Source organism: Amblyomma mixtum, chromosome 10, assembly GCF_055824585.1.
Source record: "Amblyomma mixtum isolate Tamu chromosome 10, ASM5582458v1, whole genome shotgun sequence".
Lineage (NCBI taxonomy): Eukaryota > Metazoa > Arthropoda > Arachnida > Ixodida > Ixodidae > Amblyomma > Amblyomma mixtum.
Window position 1 is genome coordinate 2,161,447 of NC_143021.1, and position 15,529 is coordinate 2,176,975.

General features: G+C 53.8%; 2 protein-coding genes across 7 annotated transcripts in view; both read left to right on the forward strand.

Moving 5' to 3' along the window:
- Nucleotides 1–15,529, forward strand: part of LOC149324983 (solute carrier family 41 member 3-like) — a 261,247-nt gene that overhangs the window by 208,391 nt on the left and 37,327 nt on the right. The gene's annotated exons all lie outside the window — the stretch shown is intronic.
- On the forward strand, nucleotides 3,341–7,456 carry Arc2 (Activity-regulated cytoskeleton associated protein 2). The gene is made up of 2 exons (XM_089563308.1): nucleotides 3,341–3,438; nucleotides 6,232–7,456. The coding sequence occupies exons 1-2, from the start codon at nucleotides 3,341–3,343 to the stop codon at nucleotides 7,454–7,456; spliced, it is 1,323 nt and encodes a 440-aa protein (XP_089419434.1).

Consider the following 15,529-nt stretch of genomic DNA (forward strand, 5'->3'; position numbering starts at 1 on the left):
TCTTTCCTGATCCGCCTTTTCCAGAATCGATATAGTTCTACACTATGTTTCTTTTCCATTGAATTCATCCAATTTTTAACTTCCTCGTTTTTAACCTGTCGTTTAATGCTCTTTCTTTCTCCGTCCTCATGACCGGCATACTTACTGGTTAGTTTTCTAGTTCTTTTCCGCCACTGTGAGTCAACGTTCTTTCTGTATAAATATTTAAATACCTTAGCTGCCCATCTGTTATCGTCCAATTTCCTCAGGCGTTCTTCATATAGTATTTTACTCTTAGCTTCCCGTGCCTCGAACGATGCCCAGCCCATATCCCCTTGTACTGCCTCGTTTGTGGTTTTGCCGTGGGCACCTAGTGCTAATCTTCCAACAGCTCTCTGATTTACGTCTAATCTCGACTGAACTTCTGCCCTTAAGCACAGAACCGCATTGCCGAAAGTAAGTCCCGGCACCATTATTCCTGTCCAAATACCTCTTAGTACTTCATATTTGTTGTACCCCCATAATGCCCTATGTTTCATTATCCCGGCGTCTCTTCGTCCTTTTGCCCTAAGAGCCTGTTCATGCTTTTCCGTGTATATCTGCCCTTCGTTTAGCCATATCCCGAGGTATTTGTATTCGGCCACTTTGGGTATTTCGTGGCCTTGTATTGTAAGCACCTGATCAGTTGTATCGATGAAAATCATCACACCTGATTTAGTTGCGCTAAAACTGAATCCTAGAGCGTCTCCTTCGTCTCCACAGCAATTAACCAAAGTTTGTAAATCTTCCTGGCTATCTGCTAACAGTACAATATCGTCCACATACATTAAACCCGGGAGTCGCTGCTCAACTACATTTCCGCCTAATCTGTACGATAGATTATAACCCAGATTACTTTCTTCTAGCCTTCTTTCCATATTTATCACGTAAAGCATGAACAGCAGCGGTGATAGAGGGCAACCTTGCCTTAATCCTTTGTGCACCCCTACAGTTGTACTTTTTTTCCCTTCCCATGTAATTTCAACTTCATTATCTCGGTAGATTTCCTGTAGAAAATCAATTACCTCATCACCAATACCTAAATCTTTCAATATGCTCCACAGGAGTTCCCTGTTCACGTTATCGTATGCACCGCTTATGTCTAGAAAGGCTATAAACACAGGTCTATTTTCCGCCTTAGCTATTTCTATGCATTGGGTAAGCACGAACAGGCTATCATCTAACCGCCTACCTCTTCTGAACCCATTCTGAAGTTCTCCGAGTATCCTATTCCCTTCTACCCATGACTGCATTTTTAATTTCACCGCCTGCATTGCCAGCCTGTACATAACAGATGTTATCTTAATCGGACGGAAGGATTTTATGTTCATCTTATCTCCTTTCCCTTTATAAATCAAATTCATTTTACTCTGTCTCCAGCTGTGCGGAATTTGCTGATTTGTTATGACTGCCTCCAATGCTTTTATCAGCGCGTCCTTGCTTCTTGGGCCAAGTTCATTAATCAGCTTAATTGGAATTTCGTCTATCCCTGCGGATGTGGTTTTAGGAATATTCGCTTCCGCCTTTTTCCAGTTAAGACTAGTCAGTTCTAAGCTGTTCTCTTTTGTGCTGTCCTGTGTTGCCGCCTCACTTGGGGAGATTACCCCATTGGCGTCGCTAAAAGACGCAGCTATAAATGACGTGATGTAGTCCACAGCATCGTCTCCCTCCAAACATTTTCCCTCAGCATCTATAATCTGTTCCTGCTTTCTTTGATTTGTTTTTCCCAACCAGCTTATATGGTTCCAGAATTTTCTTGGCCCCCCTTTATTTGCCTGGCGAACTTCAGCCAGCCATTTATCAGAGGACTGCTTTATTTTAGCCTGGACTAGGACCTGAACTTGCTGTTTCTTTTGTCGATAAGATTCCCATTTTTTTCCTATTTCCTCTACAGATAACTGCGCCCTCTTTGCTTCTCTGTGTTCCCTTGAAGCCACCCGTCGTTGTTCGATGGCCTCCTTAATTTCCATATTCCACCAGCTTCGTGGCTTCCTCTTTCCTCTCCAGCGGTTAACTCCTTTCACTTGTTTCATTTTTGTAGCGATGAGCAGTTCCAGCTGATTATAATCCCAATTTTCCATGTGGCGTTTCTCAATTACTTCTTCTATATCGGCTGATATTAGCGCTATTTGTTCATCATTTAATTTTGCGTTGTCTTTTGGACTTCGTTGCATTTCTCTTTTGACTAGGGCTCCCAACTGTAGACTAATACGTTTATGATCACTTCCTAGGCTGTCCTTCCCCTCTTCGTCTATTTCCATTATTGCGAGCTTGCTATAGATGCCCTGCGACATTAGACAGTAGTCAATGGTTGTTTGCCTGTTACGGGATTCCCACGTGATTTGTCCCTCACATTTAGTTTCTCTATTGACAATAACTAAGTTGTGCCGCTCACACAAGTCTAGCATTAACTTCCCGTTACAATCTGTGTATCCATCCAGATCCTCGATGTGGCCGTTCATGTCTCCAAGCAAAATAATATCGACACCGTCTCCAATCTGCTTTATATCGTCATTGAGGCACTTAACTAGATCCTTGTTTTCTTGCCTGTCCCCGGTCCCTAAATAAACTACCCCTAGCCATGTCCTTTTGCCAGCAATTGTACCTGATACCCAGACATGTTCTTTGCAAGTTGATTTTATTCTTTGCCAATTTGTTCCTTGATGTATCAGCATACCTACTCCTCCTCCCTTCTTCTCCGTTGTTGTTCTGTTGCACCCTTCCCAGACATAGCCATCGATGAAAGGTGGATCTTCTAGATCCCTCAGATGTGTCTCGCATAGAGCGTACACACCTACTGCTTCGTCCTTTAACTGCTGTTCTATTTCTAGCCATTTCGCTCTCTTTCTACTCCCTTGCATGTTTATGTAACTGATCCTGGCGTTAAATTTCTTTTTCGTAGTTTTCTTTCTGGGCCTCCTAGTGGCCATTTTGTTGGGATCAGCCGCCATTGTTACATTTACATTGTTACGTGCCTCTAATCCACAGCGCCATAGCGGCGAAGTCAAGCCGTCGTTCTAAATGAATATTTATAACCAGCCTTAATGGTGGCTGCTACCTGCCGGTGGGCGGCGCTGTCATCGCTGGCTGTACCGGCTGCATTTGGCGAACACGCCCCCAGGCACAGGCTTTTGGGGCACGAACATCATCCGGTGATCATGGAGTGCCCTTGCAGAGGCGCAGTAGTCCTGGTGCATATAGTAGCTATCGACTACGGGTGCGGAATCCGCTGTCTCGGCCGTCTTGATCTCGTACGCGAGGAGGGAGAGGCACTAAGACAATCATCATAGATGCGGATAGCTGGAGCATATGGGCGGTCAGGATGGAGAATGCCATGACCTTTGCGCTCTCAGTCGTCTGGGCATTGGCTACTTCCAGTGGGAGCAGCACGCGGTCGTTCAGCATCCCCGACACTGAAGCGTGGGTACTCTGTCCGACGAAATATTCAAGCTGCAGCGTGTTGTGGTTGAACAGCACGGCAAGTGTGGGATGGACGTTGACGTTGCCGAATCCCATGAGGCGGTTCTGGTTCTGGCCGATCACCATCTCGACGAGTGCGCACAGTGAAGAACTTAGTGGAGAGAGAGAAGGTAGAGACGAGTGAGCTTCTAGCGGGCGTGGTAAGGCTTCATTCGGGCGACATGCACAACTTCGGACGTTGGTCGTCTAGAGGAACGAACAGTTCCTTGAGGCAGAACTTCGTAGTTTACCTCGCCGAGATGGCGTAACGCTTTATAGGGGCCAAAGTACCGCCGAAGAAGCTTTTCAGAGCGCCCTCGTTGACGGACTGGGCCCCACACCCAAACTTGTTCTCCGGGCTGGTAAGTGACATCCCTGCGGCGATGGTTGTAACAGCGAGCGTCTTTTTCTTGTTGATGCCGGATATGCTGCCGAGCAAGTTGGCGGGCGGCCTCGGCTTCGTGAACAAAGCGGTCGGCCCCCACGACAGTGGAGTTTACACTACCAGGAAGCAGCATTGCGTCGAGCATTGTCACGGCCTCGCGACCATAGACTAAGCGAAACGGTGTGAAGTGAGTAGTCTCTTGCAGCGCGGTGTTATATGCGAATGTAACGTAAGGGAGTACTGCATCCCAGTTGCGGTGGTCGTCTTCGACATACATGGAAATCATGTCGGCGATCGTCTTATTTAGGCGCTCAGTGAGTCCATTAGTTTGGGGGTGATAAGCTGTTGTTCGTCGGTGACTCGTGCCGCTGAGTCGCATAACTTCCTGTGTCAGCGCCGAGGTAAAGGCCGTTCCTCTGTCAGTTATAACGACCGCGGGTGCGCCATGACGAAGCACGATGTTGTGCATGAAGAAGGTGGCAATTTCCGCAGCTGTTCCGCGGGGAAGAGCTTTCGTCTCACATATCGACTGAGGTAGTCGGTGGCGACCACAATGTACCGGTTACCCAGCGAAGACTCCGGAAAGGGGCCGAGTAAATCCATGCCGACTTGGTAGAAAGGAACTTGCGGGGGATCAATAGGCTGCAATAGTCCGGCCGGCTTAGTCGACGACGTCTTGCGACGTTGACACTCGCGGCAAGTTCGGACGTAGCGTTTCACAACCTCCGCGAGCTTGGGCCAGTAATACTTTTGCCGTATGCGTGCCAACGTTCGGGAGAAACCAAGGTGACCAGAGGAAGGATCATCGTGGCACGCCTGCAAGACTTCATCGCGAAAGGCATAAGGGATAACGAGCAGATATGCAGCCTCCGTCGAACTATAGTTCTTTTTGTACAGGATGCCCTCCCGTAAACAGTATGTTGACAGGCCGCGTGAAAAGATGCGGGGCGGAGTCTGAGCGCTTCCTTCGAGATAGTCAATCAGGTACCGTAATTCAATGTCGTCTCGTTGGCGGTGAGCCAGGGCGGACGCGGAGATGACCCCAAGGAAAAGGGAATCGTCGTCGAGGTCCGCAGTGCTGGCTGGAAGTGGGGCACGGGACAAACAATCTGCATCACTGTGCTTTTGCCATCAAATTCTGGTGACATCAAATTCTGGCAGTCGGAGGCTCCAGCGTGCGAGTCGCCCTGAGGGATCCTTGAGATTTGCCAACCAACACAGCGAGTGGTGGTCGCTCACCACTCGGAAAGGGCGGCCATACAAATAGGGTCGAAATTTCGGTACTGCCCACACAATAGCTAGACATTCTTTTTCGGTGGTGGAATAGTTCACCTCAGACCGTAATAACGTGCGGCTTGCGTAAGCGGTTACGCGTTCGACACCATCTTGCCACTGTACAAGTACCGCACCAAGGCCAACGTTACTCGCGTCTGTGTGCAGTTCTGTGTCAGCTGCCTCATCGAAGTGCCCAAGTATGGGTGTACAATTGAAGACGCGTGCTTAGCTTGTGGGGTTTACTGGCACGGTTCGGACCCTGAACTCAGGGCCACCGCCACTCCGCTAGCTCGACCACACCTGTGGCCGCGAAGAACACACCTCCGAGGAATAAGCCCGCAGGCAAGAGCTTTAATTGGGATCTCCCAATGGCTTCCCTCGGTCGCGCGCAGGCAGCGACGGCAGGCAACAGGCACAGGACACAGGCACAGGAGACAGGCACAGAGCAGTTCAGGTCACCTGGGCCGCCGCTGGTGTCGCGTCCGCTCTCTCTCAAGGCTCCCTGTCAACTCTGGTCAGACTGTCCCGTGCGCGCGGGGCCCCTCTGGGGCCCCTCTGGAGTTCCAGGTGGGGTGCTAGCTCACGAAGGACAGCATGACCAGCCCGCGCTACGGGCTGCCGAACCTAATGATGTTGGCTGTTGTATGCGGCGAAGCACGGGAGATCTCGAGCATCGTTTCCGTGGCCACATCTAAACCGACCGCGGATGCGGTAGCGCAAGGTCCGTCGGGCGCTATGCACGAAGCCGCAGGCGCGGCTGGCGTCCGAAATATTGCGCCAGGAGTTCCTGGTGAATACTCCGAGCTGGAGCAGCCAGATGGCTGTGGCTACAGGAGTTCCGTTCTGCTGAACGTGTCCCCAGGCGCCCCCGCAGATGCGGGTCGCGCAACTGGTTGCGCGCTGGGAGATCCCGGCCAGCAAGGAAAGCCAAAGTCAGGTGTCAGTGGCTTCCAAACGCTCCGCTATGTCTCAGGCGCGTCCGCAGATGCGGTTCGCAAACCGAGTTTCCACCCAGGAGATCCTGGACTGCTCGTAGAGCCATTGCCAGTTGGCGTCGGCTACTCGCTCCTTTCAACTCCTGCGCACGCATTCAGACCAGGTGGTCTAACTGCGTCGACGCCCGCAGATGCGGGCAGCGCTCCCCGCCAGACGGCAGAGGGTGACGCAGCGCAACTTGGTCCGGGAGGTCCCGAGCACCACTACAAGCCACCGCCAGTTGGCGAAGGCAACCCTTTCCCCGCCTCAGACAAAAGCTGGCCAGTTGGCCCCGCTCTAACTACGCCCGCAAATGTGGGACGCGCACCCAGCCAGGTGGCTGAAGAGCGCGCAGTGTGTCCGGCGGAAGGAGAGAACATCGCAAACGTCCTCGCAAACGCTTTGCAGCAGATGTTGCAATTAGCGCGCTCGCCCGGCCCTCGGATCGGAGTGCCGACACCGAACTATAGTGGCTACAGCGACAAGCAAAGTGCGAATGACTTTCTGCTGGCCCTGCGCCGGTACGAGCTAGCGAGTGACCTGAGCGAGAGCGAGATTCTGAGACGAGTTCTCCCCGTCGCACTCGTTGATCAAGCCGCCCGGTGGTACCAGTTGGTTGGCCACACAGCAGGCAACATGGCTGATTTTCGACGCTTGTTCAGGGAGGAGTTCCTTCCATACGATTACAAGCTGCGTATGCGACGAGAGCTTGAACTGCGGACACAGGCCCCGGATGAATCGCTTGTCGAGTTCGTACGAGCGATGCAAGAGCTGTATGAATATGCAGACCCAGGAGCTCCGAGTTCGGAGCGAGTGGAACGTGTCATCCGGCAGAGCCATCCGACATTTTCCCTCTACTTGAGGGGCTGCAGATGCAGCGATTTGAACGAGCTTGCCATTGAAGCGCGCCGAGTCCAGGCTCAAATTTCAGCGGCCCGTAAATACCGGCCCCCACCGCCGGCTGAGGAGTGCCTCGAGCCAAGGTGTGCCTGGAGCGGCGTTGCAGCGGTAAGGGGTGAGATCACTCCCATGGCAGGTGCGTTCACGAGCGAGCGGATGCCGTTCGAAATATCGGATCGTGCTCTGGATCCCTACAGGTACAGGCTGCGGAGTGCTGATACACAACCCCCGGAGATCTGCGGGGTACCGCCACAAAAGCCCACGCCTGCTCAGAAAGCACCCACGGAGGTCCGTGTACGGCTGGATGGCCGAGGTGCCACTGAGACCCCCCGAGCGTCGCAGCGAGAAGCATGGAGATCTGTGCGCTGCTTTAATTGTGGCCAGAGTGGTCACATAGCCAGAAACTGCCCCTCGAGATCGGGAAACGAGGCAGGCCGCCGGTAGCAGCACCGGCGGAGGCTACCAACGCTCGGGAGCCCATCCCCGTCACGTCCGCGTTCAAAGTTGGAGAACCAACTAACACGCCTGCGCCTTTCATGGACCTCGCAGTTGCGGGGAGAACCTTTAAGGCGTTGCTGGACACGGGGGCAAGCATCTCGCTAATAGGAGACGAGGTCGTTTCCCAGCTCCGGCGGAGATCCGTTCGGTTGCGACAGCGAAGGACGCCACTCCAGCTAGCTAGCGGAGAAGTGCGGTCCTGCGGTGACGTTCGCCTCGCAGTGCGCTGGGATCAGCGTGTGCGCAGAATGCGTTTCGTTCACCTGCCTGGTCTCACAGTGCCAGTTATTCTAGGCCGAGAGTTCTTGGCGAAAACTGGACTGGTTGTAGACATCGCCCGTGGCGGATATCGGGAGAGCCCGTGCGCCCCACTGAGGCCCTTTGTCGACCCGCCGACTGCAACGAGATCGTTGTCAGAACGCACGGCCGACACGCCCGCGGAGGAGCGAAATACCTCCCACGAGCAAAGCCCGCACCGCCAAATGCCGGGATCGGCAGCAGCGGCCCGCTTCAATGCTCCCTCTCCGAGATCGGAGAAGGGCAGGCAGGCTGTACCGACAGATGTCGGCGAGCTAAGAGACAGCGGGTTTCCCCGCCCAATGCCGAGATCGGCAGCGGCGGCCTGTCAGCACGGTTTTCCTCCGAGATCGGGGGCAAAAATCCACAACTTACTGGCAGATGCCGGTGCGATGACACAGCTCGAACGTGACCGCCTCTTGTCGTTGTTGGATGACTTTGACGAGATATTCATGGACCAGCCGGGATGCACTAGTTTGGTGCCGCACCGCATAGATACGAGTGACGCGCTGCCCTGGAAATGTAACCCAAGGCCCGTCAGTGCTGCAGACGGCAAGCTATCGACGAGGCGCTCCAGGAGTTGCTCGATGCTGGTCTCATATGCCGCTCTTCCAGTCCCTGGGGGTTCCCAGTGGTTCTTGTGCCGAAGGAAGATCGCACGTGGCGCTTGTGCGTTGACTATCGGCGGCTGAATGCGGTCACAAAGAAAGATGTGTACCCCTTCCCGAGAATAGACGAGATCGTCTCAAATCTCGGCGGCGCTAAGTTCTTCTCGATTCTTGACGCAAGCAAGGGGTACCTGCAGGTCGAAATGCGACCGGGCGATGAGTGCAAAACGGCCTTCACGTGTCACAGAGGTCTGTTTCACTTTACGAGAATGCCTTTCGGTTTGTCCGGAGCTCCGAGCACATTCCAAAGGCTGATGGACCGTGTACTTGGAGACGCCAGATGGCATCACGCTCTCGCATACCTGGACGATGTGATCGTCTACTCTCAAACTTTCGAGGAGCACCTCGATCACCTGAGAGATGTCCTGGGAAATCTCAGGGCGGCTGGCATCACGCTCAATCCCGCAAAGGTGCAAATCTGCCAGGCTCAGGTGAGCTTGCTTGGATATCGAGTAAAACGGGGACAGGTGTCTCCTGACCCAGAAAAGCTTCGGGCGATCCTGGAGTTTCCTGCGCCGGTGTTGGCCGTTACCTTGACATGGTGGGATACTATCGCCATTTCATTCCTAACTGTGTGCGACTGCAAGCGCCCTTGGCAAGATTGCTGAGAAAGTCTTCTCCGTGGATATGGGGAGACGAGCAGGAAAAGAGCTTTCATCAGCTCTCGCACGCTATCGCTGAGACGGCGGCTTTGAAGCTGCCCGACCTGAACCGCCCATTTGTTATCCAGACAGATGCCTGTGATATCGGGGTGGGAGCAGTACTCCTTCAGATGGAGGGGCATGAACTCCTACCTGTGGCATTTGCGAGCCGCGCCCTGACGCCGGCAGAACGCAATTACTCAGCGACAGAAAAGGAATGCCTGGCCATCATCTACGCACTTCGAAGGTTCGAGATGTACGAAGAGGGAACAAAGTTCACGGTCGAGACCGACCATATGGCCTTAACCTGGCTGAAACGCCTGCGTGAGCCCAGCGGGAGGCTTGCGCGGTGGGCCCTGACACTGCAACGCTTCGAGTTCGAAGTGCGTTACCGCAAAGGCACTGCAAATGTAGTCGCCGATGCGCTGTCACGGGCGCCGGTCACTGACACCCAACCGGCTGGCCAGGACGAGGAGGAGGCAGAGTGGCAGCTGTCTCCCCCTCTGCGGAAGGAGCTCGTTGCGGGGAGTGCCCCGTTTTCGAAGCCCCGAGAGCACGTGCACCTCGTTGGAGCGGGGATCCCTCTCGAGGTTGCGTTCAGCAGAGAAGAGCTTGTCAAGGCTCAGCAGGAAGACTCATTCTGTCAGGAGTTCATCAATAGTCTTAGTGAAGAGACAGACACTCCGACGAGTCAGGCCAAATTGCGCTGTGAAGCCACTGGTAGTGTGGTTGGCGCTAACTCTAGTGTCGCTGGTATTGCGGCGAGTGAGTTGGAGAACTTCCTGCTGGACCGTGATGGAGCTTTGCTAAAATACGTGCCAGGCAAAGAGGCCTCGGATGAGAGTTTCAAAGCCGTTATTCCGCGCAAACTGCGGCGCGCCGCTATGCGGCACTATCACGACGCAGACGGTCACGGGAGCGCTCCAAAGACATGGCAGAAGCTTTGTCGGTTTGCTACCTGGCCGGGAATGAAGGCTGACGTATGTAGATATGTACCAACATGCCACGTATGCCAAGAGAGAAAGCCTAGAGGTGGAAAGGCACCCGGCTTACTCCAACCCGTCATAAGCACCAAGCCCTGGGAGATCCTGGCGTGCGATTTGATGGGGCCGCTGCCGCGCAGCAAACGAGGGTACAAATACGTGCTGGTAGTCACGTGTCACTTCAGTGGGATCGCTGAATTGTACCCGCTGCGAAAAGCGACTGCCCGGGAGATCCTGGCAAAGCTGTGTGGATTGTTTTGCCGCTACGGCTTTCCAAAGCGGCTGATCACTGACAATGCCACGTATTTCACTTCGAAAGTTTTCCGTGATACGTGTGCAGCAATGGGTGTCCGGCAGCAGAGAACCACGTGCTACCATCCCCAGTCCAATGTGAGCGAGCGCCGAAATCGAGATATCAAGCCGCTCCTGGGCGCATATGCGAGATCGCACAATGATTGGGATGAGCACTTGGACGCCATCTCCTTCGCTCTGCGCACGAGCACAAATCGCTCGACCGGCTTCACGCCGGCTTTTCTCATGTTTGGCAGGGAGCTGAACACGCCTATGGACACAATCCTGATGGAAGGGTCGGAGAGTGTCCGCGAAGTCACGGCAGATGTTGACGACTACGCAAGGCGATTGCGCGAGCGTTTGGCAAATGCCATTAAGGAGGCGAACCGCAGCCGCGCGAAGGCCAGGGCAAGTCAAAAGGCCACTTATGATCGCGCACACAGAGACGTGGACTTTCAGATGGGAGACCTCGTTCTCAAGCGCAATCACGCACTCAGCGATGCAACCGCAGGTTTCGCGGCCAGACTAGCGCCCAAATGGGTGGGACCCTTCCTGATCGCCGAGAAGCTTTCGCGGCTTAACTACCGGCTGAAAGACCTGAGATCGGGTCGAATCAGCGGACCCATTCACGTGGGAGAGCTGAAACAGTACTTCCAGAGGGAGGTTGCTGTGGAAGCAGAAACACCACCCGCGCAGGATTGTGCAGAGGCGAGCGAAGCCTAGAGAGATCTCTACAGGCATCGCTATAATACCCGAAGCCAGCAAACTCGCTGGGGCAACGGGAGAATGCCGAAAGCGTGAGATCACGCACACGGCGGCGTCGGTTGCCAAAACAGCTCGAGATCGAGCAAACGGCGAAGGAACGCCAGACGCGCGAGATCGCGCACGGTGGGCCTAAAGCAAGGAGGTCCTTGCCCCCCCCGACGTCACAATATCCGAACTGGGCGAGATCGCCGAATGTGACCCATGCCGACCACGGCGAAGGAACGCCAGACGCGCGAGATCGCGCACGGTGGACCTCATGCAAGAAGATCCTTGCCCCCGACGTCACAATATCCGAACTGGGCGAGATCGCCGAATGTGACCCATGCCGACCACGGCAAAGCCTGGTGCGAGAGGTCTCGTGCCCACCCTGCCTGTGTGGATACACAAGCCGGTGTAGTTCCTGTGCCCGGAACAGTGCAAGACGCCCGCCCGGAGGAGCCGAGCCCCCTCCGGCTGCCCTGATTTACGGCCCTGGCTTCAGCGACGGCACGGAGAGCGGCACGCGGCCGGGGTCGAGCCGCCGAACTTCGCCCCCACACCATCGCACGGGGCATCGGCGGCGGTTCCGGAGCAGCGCGGGGCGAGCTGACGATGGGCGGCCTGAACGCGGAGCAGGCCGGCTTTCGCGGGCGCCATCCTGGTCTGGCCCGCGCCCCAGGCGCATAGCTACCATCCCGGGGCTCTGTCTGTCTGTCTGAAAAACTTTATTATTGGTACATAATAGGGAGGGAGTTCGAGGTATCCCGGAAAGGGCCACCTTTCACAAGAACTAGGTGCGCTCCTCAGTACAGGAGCCCATTGGCGACCGCTGCGGCTCGGGCGCGCTCGACCAGGGCCTTCTGGCTCACCAGGTCGGAGCAGCCGAGCAGGGCTGCCTCCCAGTCCTCCCGGGTGGGGTTGGGTTTTGGGGCGAGGTTCGGGGTTGACTGACATGCCCATACCATGTGGAAGATGTCCGAAGACTTTTCCGCACAGTACGGACACTTTCCTGTACATGCAGGATCAAAGTGGGGCCCAGTCTCCGGAAAGGCGGCATGGACCTGCTGATCCGCCGAGTTCGCTTCAGCGGGTGGAGGTCACTATTGAGAGAGGGAGGGTGTGGGGTTTCATTTTGCCCCTCGCCCGCCGGATGCACCCTTCTCTCTCTCATGGCCTACCGCGGCTCTTCCTCCGGCGGACCCCACTAGGCGCAGCAGCGGAGGGAACGGAGGGGAGGCGCCCGCGACTACGCGTCGTCACGTGGGCAGCCCTCCTTACCCACCCCTCTAGGTTTCGGAGGCCGCGCGGGCCGCGCGCACGGGACAGTCTGACCAGAGTTGACAGAAAGCCTTGAGAGAGAGCGGACGCGACACCAGCGGCGGCCCAGGTGACCTGAACTACTCTGTGCCTGTCTCCTGTGCCTGTGTCCTGTGCCTGTTGCCTGCCGCGGCTGCCTGCGCGCGACCGAGGAAAGACATTGGGAGATCCCAATTAAAGGTTTTGCCTGCGGGCTTATTCCTCGGAGAGGTGTTCTTCGCGGCCACAGGTGTGGTCGAGCTAGCGGAGTGGCGTTGGCCCTGAGTTCAGGGTCCGAACCGTGCCAGTAAATCCCACAAGCTCTTCGAAGGCATGTTGTTGCTCCCGACCCCAGAAGAACGGTTCGTTATCCTTGGTGAGGCGGGTAAGGGGCTCAGCTATTCGGGAGTTCTTCACAGAGCGCCGATAGTAGGCGCAGAGACCCAGAAAACGGCGCACACTTCGCTTTTCAGCAGGAATGGGAAAAGAAGCGACGGCGGCAGTCTTGTCGGGGTCTGGGCTAACGGCCTTGGCGCTCACAATGTGGCCCAAAAACTTCAGCTCCTGGAAAGCGAAGTGACATTTCTCGGGCTTAAGGGAGAGACGAGCTGAACGGATAGCTTCGAAAACAGCGCGTAAGCGGCTGAGGTGTTCTTCGAAAGTGTCGGAGAAGATGACAACATCATCCAGGTACACGAGACAGGACTGCCATTTGAGGTCAGAAAGCACAGTGTCCATCATCCGTTGGAAAGTTGCCGGAGCTGAGCATAGACCGAGGGGGAGCACCCTGACTTCGTACAAACCGTCCGGGGTAATAAATGCGGTCTTCTCCCGGTCACGTTCGTCCACCTCTATTTGCCAGTAGCCGCTGCGTAAATCGAGTGATGAAAAGTATTTGGCGTGGCGCAGACGGTCTAGGGAGTCATCAATGCGCGGAAAAGGATAAACTTCTTTCTTAGTTACTTTGTTCAGACGTCGGTAATCAACACAAAACCGTAGTGTCCCATCTTTCTTAGCAACTAGGACCACAGGCGACGCCCACGGGCTCTTGGATGGCCGGATCACGTCGTCCTGGAGCATTTCTTGAACTAGCCCTCGAATTGCATCCCGTTCCTTTGAGGATACCCGGTACGGCGACTGGCGTAATGGTGTCTGGCTTTCATCAACTATAATTCGATGTTTTGTTATCGGCGTTTGTCTAACTCTGGAGGTTGACGCAAAACAGTCCCGGAAAGAGTCAATGACAGTCTGCAGGTTGCGTTTTTGACTAGGCAGGAGATTCGGGTTCACGTCGAGTTTAACCGGAGCATTCGTTGATTCTACTGACTTCGTAGTCCCCGTCAACGCGCACTTTCCGGCGCATTCCCCGAGTTCTTCAAAATAAGCAATCGTTGTGTTGGCTGCTAAACGTTGGGGTTCACAACCGAAATTTGTTATCAGTAGTTCGGCTCGCTTATTGTTCAGTTCTATAAGCCCGCGAGCTGCACACACTTGCCTACCCAGGAGCAGTGACATCCCAGTAAACCATAAAACGTACCATAGACATCAGCAAGATATTTACGCTGGACATTAGACACCTCCATTAGACATCCATATTAGTACCGTTCACGAAAAATCTACGTACCTACAACATGAAAATTGGGGTCCAGTTCACGTTGTAGGTACGTACTGCAGACATCACGCTCTACATTTATCAGATATTTGTGAACATGTAAGTACGCCCAGTCTACGTAGCCTAGACGTCTATATAAAGAGAATATGACTATACATAGATCAATATCCAGGTGAAAATTCCTAACTGGTTCCAGTCCTACTGTTTTAAGAGACACATTTCCAGACTGGAACCAGCTGCAATACGAGATGCAGCTGACACCTGTTACAATTCCAGATGGAACGGAGACCTACTGCATCCCAGCCACAGACTTCCCTATGGAGTCGTCGGGACGTCCAAGCACTCCAGCTAGCTCAAATACAGTTGAGTAAGCGAGTACATGACCATCATGGGAGCCCAAAACACTGCAGATGACTTCCTAGTGCGTTAGTATTTTATTGCGCTCGGCGCTTTCACTGAATCTTCTCGTTGAGCATAATCGTCAGGTTAACAGCTGTGGTGGCATCAATACTCTTCTGCCGAGCCCAATAGGCCAGGGTTGCTGCAAAAGAAAGCATAATTGTTCACTTTTACAGGTGACAAGATAATGGCACAGCAACCAGAACAAACAAACCCAGTAATTTACGCCACTTTTACCGACGCAAGTCTATGAAGCGTGAAAGGTTGCCCTTACAGCACTAAAAGGCAGTCGTGCTGAGCGGAGTGTGCTTGCACACGCACTTCGGCACACCATCTGAACGCATGCCCACATTTCGGTAGTAGAGGCCAGTTGCGTACATCACCAGCCTTTGTTTCAATACACAGCGAGTTTGGCGAAAACAGCCAAACGAGTGAGCGTAAAAATATAACGTGCCGATAAATGCGTTAGAATTTTTTCATTACGAACGCAAAAATAGCATAAAATACACTTCAATGAGTAAACTGAGACTGAGTACGCACCAAGAAAGGTCACGATCCCAGCCGGTGAAAACGACTTGTAGTCCTAATTCGTACTGACGGGTCCACTTCGCCGAGTAGTAAAAGCAAGCAAACTGTTTTCCTTCAGCTCCATCAAGGAAAGAACGGTTGAACAATCTCGCCAGCAATAATAAGAGAATAATTAATTCTGTGTCGAGGTTCTTCAAACACAATGTTCCCACGGAACACGATTGAAATCGCACACGCCCTGCGCTCTACCACTGCCACCATGGCTGAACCTATGCGGATGTGCGAAACTGTCACATATTTTGTATCGTCTCTTTTTTGTACTTAGTAGCAGGCTTGGTGTGGCATGAAAAATAAGTTAATTATTTTTAAATTGTAGCATATTACTTTTTCACAGCTGCAATCGCCATGCGCAGTTTGCGCTATTATTGATAAAATACGATACGAACTACAACGCGATGGCGGCTTAGACAATTCACCGCACTTTCCCCGCCGCCGCCTGTCCGCAGCATAGAACAGGCATATGGGCAGCGCATGTAGCATGAAGGCAAGATGACCAATTA

What these genes read in the sequence shown, in the direction of transcription:
- Arc2 (XM_089563308.1), top strand. Translation starts at nt 3,341, where the DNA reads ATGGAGAATGCCATGACCTTTGCGCTCTCAGTCGTCTGGGCATTGGCT. An exon ending in AGCATCCCCGACACTGAAGC is followed by an intron (nt 3,439 to 6,231) that starts GTGGGTACTCTG and finishes GCACGCATTCAG; the next exon opens with ACCAGGTGGTCTAACTGCGT.